The 23,746-nt window shown below is 38.8% G+C and overlaps 1 protein-coding gene across 1 annotated transcript in view; it reads right to left on the bottom strand.

Moving 5' to 3' along the window:
* Positions 1 to 22,286, bottom strand: part of nr3c2 (nuclear receptor subfamily 3, group C, member 2) — a 123,154-nt gene extending 100,868 nt beyond the window's left edge. The window contains exons 1-2 of the mRNA XM_084715129.1: positions 21,887 to 22,286; positions 17,816 to 19,627 (exon numbers count right to left, since the gene is read on the bottom strand). Of these exons, the coding sequence (XP_084571255.1) occupies positions 17,816 to 19,608 (1,793 nt within the window). The 5' untranslated portion in view covers positions 19,609 to 19,627; positions 21,887 to 22,286. The remainder of the gene's footprint in view (positions 1 to 17,815; positions 19,628 to 21,886) is intronic.
* Positions 22,287 to 23,746: the final 1,460 nt, after the last annotated feature.

Below are 23,746 nucleotides of genomic sequence, written 5' to 3'. Positions count from 1 at the left end.
CATTCGTTCAAAACTGAGTCTCTTTTGAATATGAAATTCCCCGCTGAGTTTGTTGTTGAGATAAAACAATAATAAACCTACTAACTAATTCAGACCTCTGAAGCCTCATATTAGCTTAGTTTAGGCCAGGCCTATTCAATTAGTGGCCCATGGGCCCAATCCAGCTCTTTGATCATTTAACTGAGGCTGTTAGATAACATCTTCAAATAAGGTCATTTTACATTGTAATAGGGTTTAAAAATACACATGTAGATTGAAATGACTTTTTTTATTATTGTATGTACTTATTTGTGATTGGGTTGTTGTATGTTGATGCGGCATGATGTGTTTGCGTGTCTCCCGTCACAGATGTTGAATGGCTGTCTCCGTCTTGTTGTGGCGAGGACGGTTTGATGGAACATCAGGGACCAAAACAGAAATAAGTTTATTGGGTTATCTCTGATAATGTCATATTCGCTGGTATTTCTTTCAACTCGTGTATTTGAACTTGTATCAAATAAACTAAACTACACTAAAGTATGAAATTATAAGTATAAATAAATAATTTCTTCAAGTGAGAGAGAGAAAAGTTTTAACGCAGGCTGTTTAAGCAGACAGAATTTGGCAGAGTCAAACTGAGTGAAAAAATACAAGATTGTTTATTAAAAACAACAAGCGACTTCTAATCTAGGATTACAACAGTGCTTTGTTTTTTTCTGTACTTTTGTACATAATGTTTCTTTTTCAATTGTGAAAAAAATCAAAAGATGCATTGTTTTACATATTTAAATCCCTCCCTAACTTTTTTTTTTTTTTTTTTTTTTTTAATATGGCCCTTTTAAAAATTCAATTGAATTTAGGATGACAATGAACAGGAGAAATTATTAGAGCATGACATCATGATCATGAATATGATATTAAGGTAGACTTTAAAAACCCTTACCCCTCACAAGGTAGAAATATATCGAGGAACCCCCAATGTATGTCCTTTGGAATAATTTGACAAAGCCCATATTTTTACCGCAACCATTGAAAAACGCATTTATCGCTAATTAATCGATAGTCTAGTCAGTAACTGCGATTCATTTGACATTGTTTGAAGCATTTGTTAATAAGGAAACTTAAACTTAATCTTAAAACGGAATGAGGAAGGAAAAAATGAAATGAGAAAAAAAACTTTTTTATATATTATTACTTATTAATAATTAATCGTTTGTTAGCATTTTTAATTATTGGTTAAGGAATGCACAAAATATGCAACACTATTTTTATTTATTAAAAGTTATTGATTGTTAGATCTGTACATAATCTATGACCTACTTAAAATTTAGATATTAAAATATGAACTATGAAGCCTTGTGCAAAAATAAATATATATTTTTTATATCATGATAATTTAAATAAATGAATTTGAAAACTTGACTTGTCTGAAAAAGTAAATTGTCTATTTTAATAACACTGAAAACCACTAGTATTGAATGAGTTAAGTTTGGAAGCATTCACATGTATCATTACGTAACAGTTTCACTCTGATTCTAATGTTGGTTATAAACAGAGAATAAAGGAAGATAAGAAGAGGAGATAATTGGAGTCTTAAGCTTAACTACAATAAAGGAATGCACTTAATAAACCTGAATCATTAGTGACATTACATGTTCTCGCTGCCCTTCCTTTATAATCTTAATGCCACGTTAATGATACCAAACCACAACAAAGCAGACATGCATCTGTGAGTGCGCCTCTGTGTTTGACAAGGAACAAATTAATCAAGGCGTGAACGTGCACAAACTCTTCTTCTGTTCTGCTGGAAGTCCATCCTCGCAGCATAATGGTGCGTCAGCGTGTCTCGTTTTCTTCGAGGTCCAGCAGCTGAGTGAGATTGTGAATAAAAGAGAAAGCTCCTGCTTAACAGTCAAAACCCAAAAAAAGCTCCAGACTGTCTCCCTTTCGGCGCAGAGAGAGAGACACAGGCAGCTGTAGCCAAGTCAGAGGAAGGCAGGCGAAACAAAAAGCAGACACTGAACAGGGGAATGTTAGCTGGTGCCAGGTACAGTGCAGTAAACTCTACAGGGATAATGGCCAGATCGGAGTATTTCCCAGAGCTGTGGACAGTCCTGAGTTGATGCCATCATAGTGTCCTCTCAACAGTCTGACTGTGTCTTCCTGTTGAAACTGGCTAATTTCTTTAGAAACAGGCCAAGTTCCCAAACACTCATCCACATGCAAAGTCATTAGTACTCACTATGATCGCCCACCATTCATTAGAATGAATCAACAGCTGCCAAGTCACTATCTGTCTGGATCTGCTACTACCCTCAAATCATGATTCTGTCACATTGTAAAAAAGAAAAAAAGTCAGAGCAGTGCTCAGTGGTCTTAGCGAACAGATTGAAACTAGCATCACAAACTTGGGTATTGTTGCAATTTTTATTCCTGCAAAAAAGAAGTGTTTGTTTGTATTTGTTTCTTGTCTTTGTTGTTTAAACTTTGATATGTGAAGCACTTTGGGCTGCAGGCATGTATGAAAGGTGCTTTATAAATAAAGCTGAGTGGAACTGCGCTATGCCGACCTGCCTGAGTTGAATGCATGCATCTCTTGCTGCGCAATGCATTTATTAAAACATGAGTCTAGCTTTATTCAACCTTTCAGTCAACCAACTCAGCCATGACTGAGTTCCTAAACTATCAGGTGAACAGCACAACTTGTGAGTCTTGTAACAATCGCGTCAGTTTAGTAAATGTTGTGCTACAAAATGCTTTACAAGGACAGGATACTCTATCTTTACAGTAAGGCAGCCTAATAAAATGCCAAAATATATATATATAAAAAAACAGAAACGAGACCACCATCATTGTGGTTATCTAGTTAACTTTAGTTCTGGTAGTAATTAGCTATGGTAATTAGCATTTTACACAACCCTGCTGTGAAAAATGCAGGAGGAAACACAAAAAAAGAACAAAGAAACAGTTGTTAATACCCTAGTTTATAACCTGATACAAAAAACAATTCAGATTCTTTATATAAAGTCTGATACAAACTTTGTTTCTTCAGTAGAATCTACCGGAACTATTTTTTCTTTCTACTAGAAAGAAAGTTGTTCCTGTACGAAACTGCTGTCGATTATCTTGAGTAACCAGGTCATGATATCTGGAAAGAGACACTGGTGTTGAATTTTTCGAATGTATTTTTAAGCTTTGAGCGCCAGAAGCTGAGCGCCATTTTGTCCTATTATACTTGAGGGAAGGCAGACATCTCTACGGCCGATACGTCCAAATCTCTGCAACTCACAGTAGAAAAATCTAGATGGATATACAGCACTAAAGGCCCGGGGGAAAATATGTATGTTTGATTTTGGAACTGAACTGTCCCTGTAAAAGTTATGCAAATTAAGGGCGTGAGCACTTTCAGTGACAGGTGGGTGCTGTCACAGACGGCTATCCCATAGGTAGCTGTTTTGTTCGGCCGCCTCAGCCCCACGCACGATCTACCTGTTTGTCCATTTTTGTGTTACCCAGGAGTTAGATGGAGTCGAGCGCTGCCAAGGCGCTTCATAATGGCTCTTCAGTAACCTCAGGGCAACATCACAGAAGCCTGTTCACTATTTATTATACAGTCTATGGCAGCTATACAAGAGCTTTGCCTGAATAAAAGAATGTACAATCGGTCAAATTTTGATTTAAATCACAATCTGTCTGACATTCAACACAAGTTTTTGGTACTCGACAGTTTTCAATACTCTTTGCTACAGACATATTTCGGTTGGTGCCGAATATGAATGGAGGGTCAACAGTTTTCATTGTGCCTAGAAAGTACTTTCAACGAAAAATGTTCAGAGTAATGGAGACATCCATTCTCATTTTAAGCACCACAAGCAAAATTTAATTGACCTCATTTGTATTGGAGGCAGATGTTTGAGAGAGAGAAAACCTCGACAAGTGAATCTGTAACTATTTGCGTGACTAGACCCAACCTGAGGTAAGAAAGAAAAAAATTGTTTTGTTTTTTTTCCGTGTGTGTGTGTGTGTGTGTGTAATACGAGAAAGCTGACCCTTTAATATACCTTCAATTATGACTTTTCTTCTCTCTTCCACTGAAAACAGAAATCACATTACACTTCCTGCCAAACACGTTTACCCTTCTGCAGCGTCAGGCAACGAAATGATCTCTCCACATAGGTTCAGTATGACAACGTTTTGTTTTTTTTTTTCTTCGAGCTGTCACCTGATCCTTGGAAGCCTCCTTTTACCTGCTGGGTCAGTGTGTCACGGGCTGCCGCCGCGCTACATACATGATTTGTGTGCCTGGAGAAGCCAGGTCATGAAAAACAAGAGATTCTGGGTGATGGTCTTTTATGGACTCAAATAAAGTCTTGACAAAGGACATAAATCATTTTTAACCTCACAGCAGAGCAGAAGGAGACGCCCAGTAAATGTCTGTTTTCTAGGTCACCACCATGAAGGCCATTTTAAAAAATTAATTATACATTTTCAAGGCTAAAACACGTGTGTGTGAACATTCCTGGCAGTTTCTGTGATTTTAACGTATTTAGTATGTTATCACGTATATATTTTTGAGATACAGAGTACAGTGAACATGTTAGTTTTGTTGTGTCCAGTGTAAGGTTGTCAAAAGTATCAACACTTTTTTCAATATCATGTATTTAAAGTGATAAATTATATGTTAATTATAGTATCAAAAGTACTGAATAGAAAAAAAAAAACATCTAAGTGCTCTTTTAAGACTTCAGTTTGGTCTTTATAGTCCTCGCTGGAATTGGACTGCAGCAAAACCGTACAGTGTTCAGTGACTTTTTGTTCTGTTCCAGCACCGTGTGCAGCTTGTTCATTTAAAGAAAGGAAAGAATTACCCTGTTTTGTTTGGCCGAAGATGTTTTTTCTGTGGTATTGAGTATAATTTGAAACTCTGTTATCATAACAACTTTTATCCAATGTGTCAGCTAGAACCCGACCGATAGATTGGTCAACCGATATTATCGCCCCAGTACTGGCCTATCACGGCTATATCGATCATTATTACGCAGCTTTGTTAAATACTCGATTCTGATTGGTCAAATACAGCATTCTATAAGGTCTGTTATTTCACTATAACAGACTGTTGCTATGGACGCAATTCTGATCATTGACTCTGGAGGAACAATGAAATCCTTTTTAACAACATAAAATAATTTTTAAATTAACATTTTGTATCAATTTACTTTTTTTTGGTATGTAACCATGTAATAAGCGGGATAATGCTTCATGTCGGGGTCCTGCACCATCCTGTCAGGATTAATGTCACAATAATGACCTGCTCACTGTACATTATCCCATTTATTTGGCACGCATTTATGTAACACAAAATATTAATTTTAAAATGATTTTATGGCTTTATTTTGCATTAATGACCTGCTCACTGTAGATTATCTTGCTTTCTACATGGCCATGTATCAAAAAAAATATCAATAATTCGACACAAAATATTCATTTTTTTAAATGATTTTAGTGATTTAACAATGATGTGATTGTCCATAGCAACAGTCTGTTCTTCATAGCAACGGTCTGTTATACATAGCAATTCTTATACAGAAATAACAGATCTTTGAATGCTGTAATTGACCGATCAGAATCGAGTATTTAACAAAGCCATCTAATAATGTGAAATAAACCTCTTCAGGATGATTCCATGTCTCTCCACTTCACGTCTGGATCCTGCATCACCCTGCTGGGATGTATTTCATAGTAATGACGTGCTCACTGTACATTATTCCTCACATATTGGTATCGACATATATGTTGTCCGGTACGTGCATGTATCAAATCTTTATTTTTTTTAAAGAACATGATGCAGTTTTACTTTTTTTCTATTACTACATCTGCTATTGAATTAAGATTTAAACACATACATAATTTAGGTAAAAGTATCTAATAATTTATTTGAGATAATAAATAAAAAAAAACATCTAAGCAGCAGATCAAATAGATGTATTAACTAAAAAAAGAACCTGGGAATAAATGAAATTGCTAAAACTAATATCTATGAAGGACACCGCATTAACAGCCCCTAAACCATTTAAAATCTCAAAAAGGCTGGCTTTCTCTTCAGGGTTTTCCATTCAATGACAGATAATTCTCACTGTTTGCTTTGGTTTTTCGGGCATTTCTGTTATGAATTAAATCTTTAACAAAGTTGTTGATGTTTTAAGTTGCAGGCGGCAGCGGCACATTTCTGAATCACGGGTCCTGCTGACGTAAAAATGTTGTACTTGCTGTTGTGTGTGTGTGTGTGTGTGTGTGTGTGTCCATGTTTGTGTGTTTGCGAGTCGAGAGAATGAAAAGTGTTATGTAAAACGGCCTGGAATAACCCCCCGCCCCCTCCACACACACACACACACCCTTCATTTTATTTGAGCCAACTATGCATGACCTACTTTGGAAACCTTTCAAGCTGAACAATTAACATTAACATTTTTTAAGCTTCTTCCTTTATGGCATCCTTTCCATGGAGGAACCGACAAGACAAACACTGTGTTTAATCGTAAGCACTTTGGCATCAGCGAACTCTAATTAAACATGAATGATAAAGGCATGCCTTGTTTGCTCAGTCAAGTATATCAGCATACAAGAGGAGGACAATAATACGCTGAGAGAGTCGAGATAGGCTCTCTCGGCATCCTCTCCACCAAAAATGAAATATAGATCTCATTGCTTTTTATAGCTCTGAATGAATAATGTCCACCCAATGAATTAAATGTCTGCCTGCATTTAGCTCAACAAACAATTCTTTTTTATTTACGACAATCGTGATAGGCTCTTATGACCAGTTATTCTTTGTAATTTGTGATTTATTATGTGCATATTTCCTTGTAGTCAGTCTATATTACAGATACCCAGTCATGGAAAGAGTATTAAAAATCTGTGTTCCAATACAAGTACTGGACATTACTGGAGTATTACTCAAGTACAAGTAAAAAGCACTGCTGTTAAAAATACTTAAGTAAAAGTGCAAAGTATTCTTTTCAAAATGTGAGTATTAGTTACTTTTTAACCATTTATGTTTATGGTATTATCAACAGTCATTCAGTCTTTAGTCTACATTACTCCCAACTCCTGCACTGTACTGGTCAGTGGTCACCGTCACCTCTCCAAACCTGTGCCTGCTGCAGTGTTTTTTAGGCAGATGCTATTTGCACCTGGGGTGGAATAGCCAATGTGGCTCTTTACACTTGGGTGTATATAATCTTACATGGCAGAGACAAGCAACCAGGTGTATGTAACTGATGATGCTATTGCCACCCAGAGTATAAATAGCCGATGTAGCTATTTACACCCATATGGCAGAGACAAACAATGATCTTTTCCTACACCTGGCCAAGTACTATAGTTTTAGCCAAATAGCTGATAGACTATCAATTCTTCTGTCCCTGTGTCGTGGTTTTCACTGGCCCGTTGGTGATCTGATGGCCCACTGGCTACTCAAATGCAGATGAAAGATTTGGATATTAATTGAAATTGTACTTAGTACTCAATTATGATAAAAGTAACCAAGTAGATTACATAGAGTAAATAATACTTAAGTATGAGTAAAATGTAAGACTTGCTTACTTCCAGTCCTGCAGATACCAGCATGTTGCTGTATCATCTCAGGTGTATTTCATTCAGCTTCTCCTCCTCACGAAAGCTGCCTACAAAGCAGCTCATGACTCAGGAAATCTTTAAGACTACTTGTGGAAGATCTTCAAGACTACTTGCGTGCTAGGTAAACAAAGCACCGCCATTCAGCTGCTTCACACAGCAGCACCGCTATAAAAATCAGGGCATTCATCACCAAACAGAAGCATGCACTATGCTTTGTTGCTGCTCTGGTATTCAGTTTCCGCCTCCTTTATGCAGTTTGTTAATGACCTCAACAACAGAAGGGAATGTCAGCGGTAGGTAATAGAGAGTAGATCTCCAACTACAGGACTGGCCTAGCGGAAATCTGGCCCTCTGTCACCAGACTGTGTTTCAGGAAGAAGTTCAAATGAGGACAAGACACGCATTCAAATCCCAGGAGCCTTGGCCAGCAGTAACCACACTTTTATTGGGGTGTCAAGTCCGGCCTAGAATGTGTGCTGTTGTTGTTGTTGTTGGCGGCCGTGTTGTGTGCTTGTGTGTGTGTGTGTGTGTGTGTGTGTGTGTGTGCATGGCTCTGCGTGGGAGAGGGAGAGTGGAGACTTTTAACATGGTTTCTTTACTGTGCAACAAAAGCATCCGATCACTGTGCCACACAGTATCATCTCAGCTCTTTTAGAAAAATTATGTCCACTGTAGGCATTTACTCCTACGTGCTAGTAGCACAAGGTAACACACATCCATTCATAAAGCTGGAAAACAAAGCTCGCTCTCCCTGTGCCCTCATTGCTGATGAGATAACGTCGGATATTTAGATCAGATCTGTCTTTATGTTTTGTATTTAAAGGAAGAATCAATAGGATTTGTCTTGAGTCGTTTGTAAACACATCAGGACGTAAAAATACCAACGCTTTCAGCTGGTGAAACATCCCCACTCACAGCAAAACAATGAAAAAAATAGGAGAATACAGGCAGAGGGCAGGGTCTCTGCAAATACAGCCACCACCACACACTCATAAGTGATGACTGAATTATGTAACATGAGTCTATGTTTTTTTAATTACCGAAAATGTTGCAGATTATACCTTTAGGCTTTTTGCTCTCTTTTTGGTAAAAGCAAAGAAAGAAAAATCTGACAACCACAACATTAAAATGAGTCAAAACTTTTATCTACTGTAGTTCCAGCAGCTGCAAGAACATGAATTCAATTTGACTGCATTTGATAAAGAGAGTAAGAGCACTGTGGTATTTAACAGAGCAGCTAGCAAAAACAAATCTGTTCTAAAAGTCAATTAGTTATAGTGGTGAGAGTGGCATTTTAGCACTAACATTTACTTTACCCTTTAGAAGAGTTTATACAGATTTTTGGCAAGTGGAACAAGCTGTTAACACAACATTGACATATTATCACCTTATAAAATTGTTGTGGTGAACTTGTTAGCGTAAATTGCCTATTTACACCTTCTTTTAGCTATGCTTTGGTCTCCACCAATTCCTGAGGGAAATATCTGGCTATTTTGTTAAAAGCTTCATCATGGTAACCACTAATTTTGTCTGTCTGCAATTTGGTGGTTAGCAGGTATTGTACAGTTATTTTTAGAGATGTTCCAGTACCATTTTTTCCCAGTACTGATTTCAATGCTTGAAAAATGAGTTCAGTCAATATTAAGTGCTGGCTCAGTACTAGTGCCAATTATTTTCAACGGCTGAATACTACGAAACATATATGGATGTGGTATGATTGCTATAATTGTTGTACTGCCTGGCTCAGGTTCAAAAAATGCTGGAGTACAGGATGTTGCTGGGAAACAGCTGGATCCAGTTTGGGGTCTAAAATAGCTGATAGCGGATCGTGGGGATGGGTGATTGGACAAATATATCAGCTGTCAGTTGAGACATGATGATCGATGCCCATGTTTGTCATTTTATGGGGTTCCTGCAACACTGAGTTGATTCTGAATTGATTGTTAAGGTAATCACCAATAATTTGTTAATTGATTTGTTGTTTAGAGTAATTTTTGTAAGGAAAAAAAAACTAAATTCTCTGATTCCGGCCTCTTAAATGTGAATATTTTCTGTTTTTTTAGTAACTAATGTCATTAAAATAATATCTTTTAGTTGTGAGCAAAACAAAACTCATCTTGGGCTTTGGGAAACACATTTTAGAGACCAAACAACTAACCAGTTAATTGAGAAAATCATGAACGGATTAATCAACAATGAAACTAATCGTTTGTTGCTGCTCTACGCCCAGCCCTGCTAGATCACTGCATAGACTTGCATATTTGCATCATTTCCTGCCAAAATTGGCAAGCCTTCATTAATAGAGCTGTTGAAGTGTGTGAGTCACTAAGATATGAGTTCCATCAGTGATTCTGACCAAAGTGAGAAAGTCAAAATTATCAATTCATTTGGGCTGCAAGGCCCAGCCAAAAATTAAATAAACTGCATCCCACTATGAAGCTATAGACTAGTGTTAATTGCATGATAGCATCACTGCAGGAGCAGTGTGAAAGTATCTCTAATATGAGTTCATCTTCAACCACAAATCTCTGCACAATCTAAGCAATCCAAAATGGTTTACTAAATCCCTGCTTCATGGACCCATTTAAACCTTTACCAAAGAAAACCTCCTAAGCAACGTCCATCTCTCTAATAGCATCAGGTTTGCACCTTACAACCAAGGTCTAACTATAAGCCTTTATGTTCACCAGGCATTATCCTAGGATAAATCCTTACATTTCCAAGGACAGCAGACAGTAGAATATCACCAACTCTTACTACAAATACTGCCTCACCACTCTCCTCTACACAGCCTCCAATCCACCCACACCACTGAGTGATTGGCTTCCCAGAAGATAGAAAAGAACTGCATTCTTGTGGGCTCTATGAATTCATTTTTTTTTTTTTCATTCAGGTGTTTTATTTTCATTTAGATTTTTTCCAGTAGACATTAATCTTTTTTGCCACGCCAATTCACAAAAGAGTGGAAATACAGAAAAAAATTATAATAATTTTGTTCAACTATTTGTCTGTTTTTTTTATGAAAGAGGAACGGTTTAAGGCAGCAGAGTGGTTCAGGTGCTTCAAGGCTGTCCTTGGGCATGACAAAACCTATTATGCTAAAAATGTACATAAGTAGTTTTCTTGCCTCCATGAGCCAGACAGTGTCATACTCTTGACCTGACTCACAGGTTGAAATTTTACATCTACAGCGCTGACTGTCTTTATTCTCGAGCTCAATGTGAAAACATGGCTAATTTCTGCTTGGGGGAACAAGCTAATTTTCATCACTCACTGTTGGACTGGACTGCTGCTCTGAAAGGCAAGTCTGAACTGCCAAACAGTGCCGTACGCAGACAGTGATTTATTCATGTGCTCGTCCCAGAGCTCTGACAAGACATTTTCAGCATATTTTAGTTCATGCAAAACAATATTACATGAAAAGTGCTACGCTTTGATCATTTCGCCCTGTTCAAGCACATATAGTAGTAGTGTAGTTTAAGTCTTATCTCTTCATTGACATTTACATAGCAAGTTCTACTGCATGTTGTGCCAAATCCTGTAACTAATTGGCTACGGTGTTTAACATAGATTCTGATCAATCACGCCAATTAGATCTTCTTAAAGGGGAGCCATTATGTTCATTTGCAGCTCTTTATTTTTATTCTAGGGCTCCACTAGAGTAGTTCTGCATGATTCACAGTTCTTTAAAAAAATCTTATTTATCTTATACTGACCCTTTCTGCACCCCCCCAGTTTATTATTTGTCAAAAAGGGGCCCTTTTAGCTCCTGTTTTCTTTAGGGCCCTGCTTCCGAAAAGCCCACTTTCTTCTGATTTGTTCATTTCCCGAAGCCTGCCGAGGGGCACCGCCTCATCCTCTCGGTGGTGTGCTTGACAGGATATGACAGCTACAGTAACCTAGCTTGGAAAATAATGACATAGGGTACTGAATTTGATAAATTTACCAATTCATCAGACTGCAAATAAGAAGAAGACAAGAATTTGGTTGGACACCACCACTGATTACTGTACAAAAACACAATTTTAGAACTTTCATAGAACTTTACAGCTGTGCTAACCGATTTTGGTGAAACTTGCTTATCTTGCTTATCGTCCCTCTTACAGTTTGTAGGTGCTGCTTGCTAGTAACCTCAGTTAGCTGTGCAGCTAGCAGTCCTATTACTCATTGGAGCATGGAGCAATGGGGGAGTGTTGGTGTTTACATCTCCAGTGCAAGAGCTGTGGACTGCCAGGATGGGATGGCTAGCTGCACAGCTAACTGAGGTAACTAGCACATGGCAGCTACAGTTAGTAGTAATTTGTGGTTACTTTAGCTACAAGTAAAGCTATCCGTCTATCAATAAATGCCTTAACTCACCAAGGCTAGGTGTACAGCTAACCAAGTTAAATAGTTAACGGCAGCTACAGTTAGCAGTAGTTAGCAGTTTCTTTAGCAATAAGTAAAACTATCTGTCCACCAGGAAACTCTGTTAATCAGAGTTGAGGCAAAGCAGCTGGAGGACATCAGATGGAAAACCAAGAAATATCTGTCTTTCTGTCTCAACCGAAAAAGCACTTTCAGTGAGACAATAAACAACGTCCAAAAACTTGAGGAGTAGCCTAAGACAGTCAAATAACGTCTGAGTGGGTGGATGGGTGTGTCCCTATGTTTCATGGGTGTGCTGCGTCTGAAACAGATGACCAGTTCAGAAATCTGATGAGCTCACATCAGCGTCTAGCGAAAGGAAAAACAACAAATTTTGCTTTTCACTCATGTTTACAACATTATTCTGAATTTTAGCCAAGTTTAACTTCCAACATTGTAAGATTATATGACAAAAACAAGGGAAAGCACAACAGGTCCCTGTTAATGTCACACAATTGTAATGAAGGGTACTTATAAGTTCAGATGACATTGTGTGCCGCTCTCTATATATTACACTATTGTAAATGATTTTTGGCTGTGATCAGCTATCAGCATCCTTTAGTGTGCTGTCAGTTTTTGCTGTGAACGTTTCAATTGCACTTAAAAACAGAGCCTTTTCACCCAATCTCCTATCCTACTGATAACTGAAAAAAACAAAACAAACATTTTCTTTTGAAGTGAAGTTGCAGTTCTGTAGTAAGAATCTGAGGAGTCTATTGTATACTTCATACTGAGCACATGACGACTTTAACCCTCAACTTGTTGACCCCAGTTTATTCATTAGATGTGCATAATTCTTGCCCTCTGTGCTGCATAGTTTTTTTTTTCAGTGTACATGCTGGTAGTCACATACATTCAGTAACAACAGAAACTGATTTATTATGTGTGTCTAACACACTCTTTTGTAGAGCCATCACCATATTAACTATATATCTCTTTTAAGAGAGGGCGTGACATGACTCGTCTTCATTGATCTCAAGCTCCACTTGAGATATTAAGTTTCTACACACTGAAAAGAGTAAGCTAAAGACGCTCTCGTGTTTTTCTAAAGATACCTGACAGTAATTAAATTTTATTGAATCAAGTGGGTAACAAAAATGAAAATGAAATAATGAAAAAAGAGTGACACTAATAGAAAAAACATGAACCGGTTACTTTAAGTTTGTCAGCATATGTGCTTGAGAGGAAATTCAGCACAATTAAATCATAGTATTCTTCATTTAATCACGACTGTATATTGAATTTTTTGTAGACAACACATGAGAATGCATACAATTAATATACTTGCATGCAACGTAAGTCAACATCTTTGCCAGATTATTGTGTCTGCTGGGTAGACAGCTGAGACCGGCAGCCATTCCCCAACACCTTCACCTGTAACATCCTTTTCACAACCCAAACAAGCAGCTGCCCGCTTTATAGTCAGGAACCCATAATGCACTGGGAGCCCCTGTGCATGCCTGGTGTTGGGATTTAATTGGATATTAGTATCCAGCAGTGTCTGAATTAATCAAATCATTTCCATCCATTAATTTAGTGGAGGAACATACAATTAAAGCCTTATTAGTGTGCTCTCAGGAGTATGCCTTTTCATCCCTCTGCAGAACATTGAGAGTTGGCCAGAGTCCAGTGCAAAGCATTCTCCCTGCTCAAATCTGGTACTTCCTCGTGATGGGCACTCTTGATCTACAGCAACTGCCTTCAAACTTAAAGCTAGGGAAATGTCAGTAAATGCATAGTAAGGCGCTACTTGTACCATGGCTGTAGGACAAGCTAAAAATCTTTAACGAGAGCTTATTTAAATAACAAAAATACATTGTTGGCTTCTATTTTGAGTCTTTACCATTTGTCAGATTATGAAATTATTAGGTCAGAGGGCTGACAAGTTTTAGAGTAATTCTATTTGGTGAAACATTACTGTGAAAAGCAGCACAAAAATGCCCTAAATAGGGTGAAAAGAGATTTGGAGATTTAGGCAGGGAGCAAACATAATCCAGCACACTAATGTAGGTCATTTTATGATAATTTCCATATTTATATATTTCATACAAAGCAGATTTCTTTCATAGTGGACTTCAAACCATAGTGCACACAGAGCTTTTTAAATATTAAAGAGAATAAATAAATTGTTTAAAAAACCCCAAAAACAAATAAACCTCCAGTCACATACAATGCACTAGTCTGGCCACCTCGTTTGTCTAAGCTTTAAGTTTTAATCAAACATCATATAAATACAAAAATTCTGGTTAGTGCGATTCGTTTTTTTCCCCCTTCCTCCTCTCTCTGTTGAATCTGAGTTAAAATGTTTTTTGCACAAAGTAATCCAGACTGCTCAGATGAGCAGCCATTTTTAATTAAAACCATTTACAGAGGAAACCAAAGTGAGAAAAAAAGGAGCCAAGGGATTTTACACTCTGTCATCCAAGGCTTCAGCGGATCAAAGAGTTTTAGTTGTGCTTTTTAATGGTTACGTAACATTTTTTGCCTATGAAATATTGGGCCCGGGTGCCGTGTAGTCAGTCCAAAGCTCGGCAGCACCAGGTTTCCTGCGGTGCACTTTCAGATTTCAGGCAGGATACAATAAGCCTATGTTTATGTCTAAGTATAGCTGTCAATCAATACCATACTACTGGTGTAAGAGGACGCTGAAAATAGGCAGCAACCTCTGAAAAATGTTAGATTCTTGCATTCTACCTAAGACTTTTCTGTATGTGCATATGTGAGTGTGTGTGTGCATTAATTGTATGTATATATGTATATGTGTGTTTGTGTCTGTTTGCCTCCCTGCCTGCCTGGCTGGCTGCCATGTGGCCCACCTCTTACTGTCATCCTGTCTGACATTAGGGCTAAGCTGGATCTCATTAGGACCAAGGTGGCAGTGATCCCGTCAACATCGCTTTGCCTCTTGCCATATGGGTCGCCTCCAAGGTAACGGGGCTGTATCAGTCTCCTCAGAGCTGCAAGCCTTGTTATGGCACACACACACACACAGATGCAGTCTCTACTCTCCAGACAATTGTGTACTGTACACATAAAATTGAATAAACACGTCAAACAGAGAAGATGTAAAAAATTCTGATGATAAGATAGTCAGACGCACACAGACACACATATACAAAGTGCTTACTGTACGTTTGATATAGTAATTACAAAAATATCACAAGCACAGTCAATGTAATATAGTTTTAAGAGCTATGACTTAGGAAAACAGTAAAGTTGTTATTGGACAAACAGTAGAGCCCGACTGATATATCAGTTAACCAATATTATCAGCCTGATATTGGCCTATCACAGCTACATTGGTCTATATCTGTATGAGGATTAACGTTGTCCCGTTGCAAATTTTGGGCATTTTCCTTAACCAGTAGTTGAAAACATTAACAATCGATTAATAATTAATAAGATACCAAACGTCTTTTTCTGCCTTTTTCTTATTTTCTTTTCATTTCTATTTTAAAGTTTAACTTTCATTATTTAATAAATGACTGTGGCAGACAAAACAGTGTCACAGTTACTGCCGTTTTTAGACTAGACTAGATTAACTATTGATAAATAAATTTTAAATCAGTTAAATTCTTCACACTGTTTAATCGATTAATCATTAACATCCCGAGCATATATATATAAACTTTTTTTTTTTAACAGAACATAATGAAGAATTATGCTTTATTAAGCTTAACAGGCAGCATTTTATGTACATTTTACGTTTTTCTATTTACAGTTATTAAGGATGTAACAATATATCAAATATCGTAATATCACAATAAAAACACTGTCTCAATATCATGCTGGACTGTGACGACACCTACCATGATATTATTATTAATTTTTTTTTATCTATTTTATAAAAAGACTCATACTGACTGTATATATAGTTCATGCCAATTTTTTTGCACATGCTTAGGTCATGGCTTTATTAAGGAAAGAAAGCAGAAGCACTTTAAGTTTAAAGGAAAACCAAGTTTTATACGAACACAAAATGCCGTGAGGTTTTGGTATTGTTACATAGCCCTTAGTTATTTATCATTATTAGAAATACGAGTGAAAGTTTATTTTTTCAGTGCTCTGATATCATTTTGGATAATAAAGTTAATTCCTAAACTGTAAAATAGCATTAAAATAGTCTCAAGTGTTAACCACTTTTGAGGGATCACTGCAAAAAAATGTGTTTCTGTATATATTCTATATTCTGTATGAAGAATATCAGATGATATATCAGCATCAGCCCCAAAAACCTATTATTGGTCGGGCCCTAATATACAGTATCATTCAGTGTAATAAAATCACAGTTAAAGATGACAGTAAAGTTTTTGTTTGTTAATCTTGTTGTATTATAAAGGTATAATAGATGCATTAAAGAAACAACAATCATCATAATCAGCGTTTAACATTGCATTTGTTAGCTACAGTAAATCACTCTGCAGGTGATGACCTATGTAAATATAAGCTGACTTTGTCCCAGTTCCTTCCTCCAAACTCGTCCCTGCAGTCTAAACAGACAGTGAACACAGACTGAAAACAGCAGAACAATCAGTGAGATCTGCAAAGTTCGTTTCCACAAATTCAATCAGGAAAACTTTTGATCTAATAAATCTCCATTTTGAGATTCTGTGCAACATCACTGCCCAAAGTCAGTCTGGAGCTGTCATGGTCAAGTCACAGTCGGACGCAGCGGAGCAGAACATACACATCAACATCGCAGCAGCAGCAGGAGCTCAAATACTGTACTTCTCTTACAGCAAGCATACATCCCTGCCAAGTAAACAGGAAGTCATTTATGACTTTATTTTGTGCTTCCTTGCACCAGCTCATAAAACCTGAATTTACAACATCCCATGCACAAATAGATTATACCGGTGTGTTTTATAAAAACACTAATAAATACTATTAAAATACACAAAAATGATATTACATCCAAATTCCCCAGATACACGATTACTGTAAATAAACACCAGCATCTCTAACTGTTGCATGAAAATACATACTTCTGTATTTTTAACAATGTTTCCGTGTGCTTCATGATCTAGATTATTCACTGTTATTAATGGTGTTGATAATTTACTTCCTTCAGTTTCACATGCAACTAGGACACCAGAATACATTGGAAGCAAAACAACTGTGTCAAAGTTGCACTTTGCCAGATTGGCGGCTATTATAGATTTTTTTTTTTTCCCTTTGGCCTGTTTGTTTTGTTTCAGCCCCCACCCTCACAAAAGCAACTGTTTATTTCATCAGTTTGGCAACAAAAGCATGTGATCAATCATTCATAATTTATGATACTGCCAATGGCCCAGGGCCCATAAAAAAAAGATATTTGCATTACACAAGGTCTTAGCCGGACCTACTGATAACAGACCAATAAATTTTGTTGTTGTACACACACACAGGCCCTTGATAAGAGGTAAACTTTGCCTCTGTGTTACAGTAGAGCACAGGGCAGAGCGAGCAGAGATGATGTTGTGATCACATGCTACTATAACAATGACCTGGACCCCGTCCTTTAATTCCTGTTCCCCCGGCCAGCATCCCGCTGCCTTTCCCAAGCCCTGCTGTTGTTATTATTTTTGCACTACTCAAAGCAAACGCCCTAAATCCCATGTGCAATATGAGTCCAACTGTAACAAACTGGCCCTCTATCTATCTGATCCTCTACAGAGACTCTTTTATTCAGGTATACTGACCAAAAAAAAACATTATTTAGGAAAAATGGAACCTGCCTCTCTCTGTAAATTACCACAACTCTGAAAACAGAGATCTGACAGAGACTACAAAGAGATGTCTTCATTCTCCTTACCTGTCCGTGAGGCAGTTCTGTCCCGGGTATCCCTCACCTCTGGCTGACAGTGACCCCTGTGACATGCCTGGCCGAGATTTCCACGACTCCATTAACGCGGTTACGGGCGAAATTAGATTCAACAAAGGGTTGGACTGGTCCCTCACATCATGCCGCGTGAAAGACATTGTTCCTTGCGCTCCAATCTGGTAATGGAATGAATGTCCACCGGAATTAACTCCAACAATGGCCGATGTGGGCATGCTGTTATTCTCTTGGTAATAGCTGCCATCAGTGGACTCCTGCTTAACCCCTTTAGACAGGACATTGTTGGAGAACACATCGGGCTCATAGTTCCCATTCATAGAGGAGACAGGGGATCCTAAGATACCAGAAAGACTGTACTCATCAATGTTATTCCTCAGAGACAAATAGGTGGTCTCAGCTGCAGGAAAGAGACCAAGAGATGGCGACTGTTCGCCATAGGGCTGTTGGTTCATACATCCCTCATTTTTGTTTGGCTCACTCTTAATCTGTGTGATAAAAGGTGTGCTACTTGCGTTACACTTGGAGCTGCCTAGACACATGCTCCTGAAGTCAGTCCCAGGCTCGTTCTTAATGTACTTAACCATGCCCATCTGGTCTAAGCCGACGTTGAAGACCTCGCCGTCTACCATCTCTACTTTAGGGAATTCAAAGTTCTTGAAGTCCGTGTCTCTAGGCAGACCTGCTGCTTCTGGGCTGTTGGTGTCATTCTGCACCAAACCCAGTCCGCCAGCAGGGCTGGACACAGGGAACCCACCTGAGGAGGGGTTCTGTGGGCTGCTGACCGCCATGGCGCCCCCTGTGGCCGGACTGGAGATAGAGGGCCTTACGGCGTTGCAGTTATTGGCAGTGCTGGTGCAGCTGCCGCCTGTGGGGCTCGAGACGGATGACCTAATGTTGCAGGTAGTGCTGCAGGACGGAGGCGATCTCACACTGCTCATGCTCTGGGGGCTGGACATGGGCGACCTCATGACGTTGAGCGGGCTGGTGAGAGGTGGCGAGCCCACTGTGCTGGACTCTACAGGGCTACATGTGGCTGAATTCCTGCGCTTGATGTTGGCCAGAGTTGCAGCACAAGACGTCTGGCTTACAGGACTGCTGACGGATGAGCACACTGGTCCAAAGCACGTGGGAGGACTGGTGGTTGACGACACCATATTGTTGCTGCCCCCTGGGCTGGAGATTGAGCTGGACGTCTGGGGACTGCAGGACAGAGACGAGGCCAGCATTGAAGCCGAGCTAACTGGAGTCCCAGCGGTGCATTCTCTGGGAGTGGTGCCGGGCTGCTGGAAACCAAATGGCTTTAACTTGGGGCTCTTTGTGGAACCACACTGGGTGTCCTCAAGAGACCGCCCACACACTGGATACATCTTCCCAGGGCTGGTACTGCCCCCGTGCAGTACAAAGTCTGCCTCCCTGGCAGCATTCATATACAGGCCCATAGACTCAGCGACAGTCTTGGAAAGCTCCTTGGAGTCCATTTCCTGCTTATGACCATGGAGAGAGTTGTTGAAGTGTGGGAGAACAAATGGCTGGTTCTGGCTGAGCCGAAGCATTGGCTGCTCCTGCTTCTTTGTGTTGTTGTCTTTGCAGTCGGTGGCCGGGCTTCCAGCAGGGCAGCTAACATTGACTATGTCCATCAGAATATCACTGTTGGTCAGACTTGAATCCTCTGTGGTGCAGCAGTGCTCCATGGTGCTGGGGACCTGCGACCATCTGTTCTCTGTATCGCTTCCATCAAAGAAACTTTGGTATCTTTTGGTCTCCATTGCTGGCTCATTGATTCACCTGGAAAAGAAAACGATATGAAAAAATGAGAAAAAAAAATCACAGTTGCATGTAACGCATAGGTTTCATGATAATAGTGCAGAGCTGCAACAATTATTTTATCAATCTAATAGCTGATTAAAAAATAGTTGCCAACTATTTTGATAATCAATTAATCATTTCAGTCATTTTTCAAGCAAAAATTGTAAAACATTTTCTGGTTCCAGCTTCTTAAATGTAAGGATTTGCTGCTTTTCTTTGTCATTTATGAGAGTAAATGAAGAGTCTTTGGGTTGGACAAAAGAAGCAATTTGAAGATGTCTCTTTGGGCTCTGGGAAATTGTGTTGAGCATTTTTCACAATTTTTTGTTATTTCATAAACAACTAAACTAAACAATTAATCAAGTAGTTGTGAAAATAATTATCAGTTTAACCAATAAAATGAAAAGAATTAGTTGCAACCTAGTTGCTATATTAAGGTTATTTACCTTTAGGCAGAGATTAAAGGTCTTGGATATTTAGGGATAAGCTTTTCGATCTTAAATCTGTTGTGTAAATATAGTTGTTTTGGTTTTAGATAGATGTGAAAACATTAAGTTCTGCTTCAGTGGATAAAAACTTAATGAGGCAGAGAAGACCTGCAACAATTAGTTGATTGATTGATTAATTAAACTATTAAATTAATCGCTAAACTATATTTTTAATCAATTAATCATTTTGAGTCATTTTGTAAGAAAAGGCTTGTCAAATGTGAATATTTTAGGATTTCTTTACTCCTCTATGACAGTAAACTGAATATCTTTAGATTGTGGACAAAACAAAACATTTAAGGATGTCATTTTGGGCTTTGGAAAACAGAGATCTTAATTTTTCAACATTTGCCGATATTTTATGGACCCAAACGACTAATTGATTAATTGAGAAAATGATCGACAGAGTAATTAATAATGAAAACTATTGTTAATGGCAGCCCAAGTAAAAAGTAGGGGCAAAGAAAAAAGGGCTCTATGAAGAAATATTTTATCTACAAATAACACAACAGATTTAACTTATTTTGATATTATAATGAATTACTTATACCAATTATTCTACATACAATACAGAAAATATAAATTCTGCTGTGCTAACAATAGGTTAAATCTGAAACTCCAAAGTGAGTCTGTACAGTATTTCTTCTCTCTCGCACACAAAGATAGAGCTCCTTATCACTGCCCTACAGGAGATGTACAGTCTGATAACTTGAAGAAAAACTGCACTGTAAAGGGTTAATGTATCTGTCGTGACGTCGTGTGGGCTTTTGGTTTAAATTCCCACCTCTGCCGCGCTCCTATTGGACAGCTCAGGCAGAAATCCACCAGCCTTATGAGGCCATCCATGGATTGGTCGGAAAGCTGTCACTCAATAGTTATTGCTCTTGCAGCCACAACATAGCTGCGACACAACTTGAAATGTTGCTTTTGCGGCCAGAGCAGCCTCGTCATGTGCAAAACAAACAAAAGTGCTTGCAATAAACACGCACTTCACATAACAGAATGTAATAAGAAGGCATTACTGAACGCGATGTTTGAATATTTATTTTGCGTGCTGTGGTGCACTCTTTAAAGGGCTCTGAAGTGGCAATGATTTGAGTTAAAGTTATGCAGGTTGCCTGCAAAATATCTCATGCACGTTATGTGCACATGCTTGGATATAATGAATAGAAACAAGAGATGCCAGCTTTGTAATTCCTCCTCTCTTCTTGCTCCTGCCGTAATTGTCCTGCCTCTGTAGGGCATGCAACTCTCTATCTCCATTTTGCGTTTGCGCAGAATAAATATAAGGCGATTTCTGCAATGTTGTTGCTGTTAAAGTTATTTTTTTCCGCGCGAAAGTCGTCGTGTTTGCGGATTTTTGAATGACAAGGCTGAATAAGTGCAGAAGCAGGAAAATATTAATTATTTAAGTCATATTTTTAGAAAGAATTTGACATCACTGGATATTTCTCAGCACCTCTTGACAGGTGCGCATAGAAATATAAAACTACTAATTTTAATCAAATTGTTGTGACTATTTTGTTCGCACGTTAAGTAGATAAACTTCTTGGCGACTTTTAATATGGAGCAGACACCGTAGGGCTAACGGTCCCGGTTGAAAGTTATTAGATATCTTTAACACAGCTAATGGATCCAAGTATTCAGTTTCTATCCGAGTGAACAGTGAGGAGTTTGCTTTCATTATCATGTAAGAGGCAGCGCTAAATTAAAATGTACAGTCTGAGCTCTATCTGTCCTTCCTTCTTACCTTAATTACGACATTCAGAGTTGTCAGGTGGCCGTGTTGTTGCTGGGCAGCGATAATCCAGAGGACAGAAAAAGACAACGCGAGGCAAAGTCAATAAATATCAACAAATGTGTTCAGTCTACTCTTTCCAGGACATAGTTTTCAGTTTGACAGCTAGACACAGTGGAGAAGTCTACTGCGTATTATCAGTAGTAATCCTCCTGAACAGCGGCCGGAGCGGCTGCTCCTGACAGGACGAACGGCAGCGACGGGTCGGACCACAGCGCCGGATGATCTCACATTATGGCCGCAATTTTGCAGATTAGCGATTCAGGGCCCCTGGATAAAAAAGAGTATTAAAAACAAACGAAGGAGTCGTTCGGACTGAAGTCAGAGCGACGTCATTCTGTGTGCACATGGACCCTCCTACTGCAACGAGTGCAACACAAACTCCGAGGAGGGGGGGAAGAGGAGGAGGAGGAGGAGGAGGAGGAGGAGGGAGAGAGAGAGGAGGGGAGGCAGGGAGAGGAGAGGAGAGGAGAAGAGAGGAGAGAGGGGAGGGGAGGGGCTCAGCGCAGGTAGACAGAGCCGCCTGGAAATAGGGCACCGTGCTCAGTGCGGTGCTGTTTGAAAGAAACTCTCAGGATAACGCTGTGAAGCGGTTTATTTTATTTATTTAATTACACAAAAAAAATCTCCTGCAAGTTTTGTTTCGGTTGCAGCTAAATCCTCTGCCCTCTTTCCCTGTTTTTTTTGTTTTTTTTTTGCATGTTTTCTAGTGCCACCTCTGTAAGGGTTTGCTCATGGAGCATTCATGCATTCAGATAAGAGGAGACAGAGCAGGAGCCTCATCTATTCGGTTAACATGGATCTTTTAAAAAACCCTGCAAACACTGAGTGAGGAGTCGTTCTGCTCATTCAGGCTGCTGCCTGGTGTAACACCATAACAGCTGCCTCCACTAGGTGGAGCAATATTTCTTTTGCTGTTGGAAAAGCAGGCCTATTGAGTGGTCAAGATGTCACCAAATTTACTCCATGTCAAACTATGATGAAAAATCTTTATTTCACAGCTGTAATGAAATATAACTCAGAGGCCAGTAGACCCTTTTCACAGCCTTTATATTGATATGAAATAGCAGGGTAAACATAGGTGTTACCAATGAATTAAGGTCTCTTTTTATCTATTGTATCAGGAACTTTCAAGGGAGCCAACATGCACAATAGCAGCACCCTGAATCTGTTTGACCTGATTTTAACAGAACCTTAATTAGCATTATTGGTAACATCTGTGTTTATTCAACTAATTTCATGTCAAAGTAGCTGCTGTGAAAAAGTTCTGTTGCTGAATATAAACGTTTGATGCTACCCAGCTGCATAATTTGAATTTGGACCAGGTATGAGATGTTTGTGCTACGTAGTAGACTTCCTAGGGTGCTGTGTTTATGTGTTTCTGTGCTGATTGTCTGGCTGGGTTTGAATTTTGTTGCTGGACTGCAGACTTTGTTCTTTCAGTTCTTGAAAATCCTGAAGGAAGACATTCTGTATGTCATCCATGTAATTGTAATATACTTGTTATTTCATTATAAACATCTGACCGAAAAAAGAAAAGAAGAGACGAGACTCAGACTTAATGTTGTCAAAACTTATAAATTATTTCAGTTGTTTTTCTCCTTTCGGTCAACCGAACTTAGAACTGTAGTTGTTTTTGCTCCAGGGGCATTTCCAGACTTTTCTGACCCTGACTCATGCAGCAGCGGCATGAAGTACGTGTGTGCACATGTACAAATGCACACGCACAGACACACATCCACATTAATGTGCCATTTCTCATATCTACTTTAATTACTAACATTACAGTATCTTATCTTATCATGTGTTTAA

This window comes from Lutjanus erythropterus, chromosome 3, assembly GCF_056507025.1.
Source record: "Lutjanus erythropterus isolate fLutEry1 chromosome 3, fLutEry1.hap2, whole genome shotgun sequence".
Lineage (NCBI taxonomy): Eukaryota > Metazoa > Chordata > Actinopteri > Lutjaniformes > Lutjanidae > Lutjanus > Lutjanus erythropterus.
The sequence above is the reverse complement of the archived record's forward strand: the minus strand, read 5'-3'. Positions and strand labels throughout refer to the sequence as shown.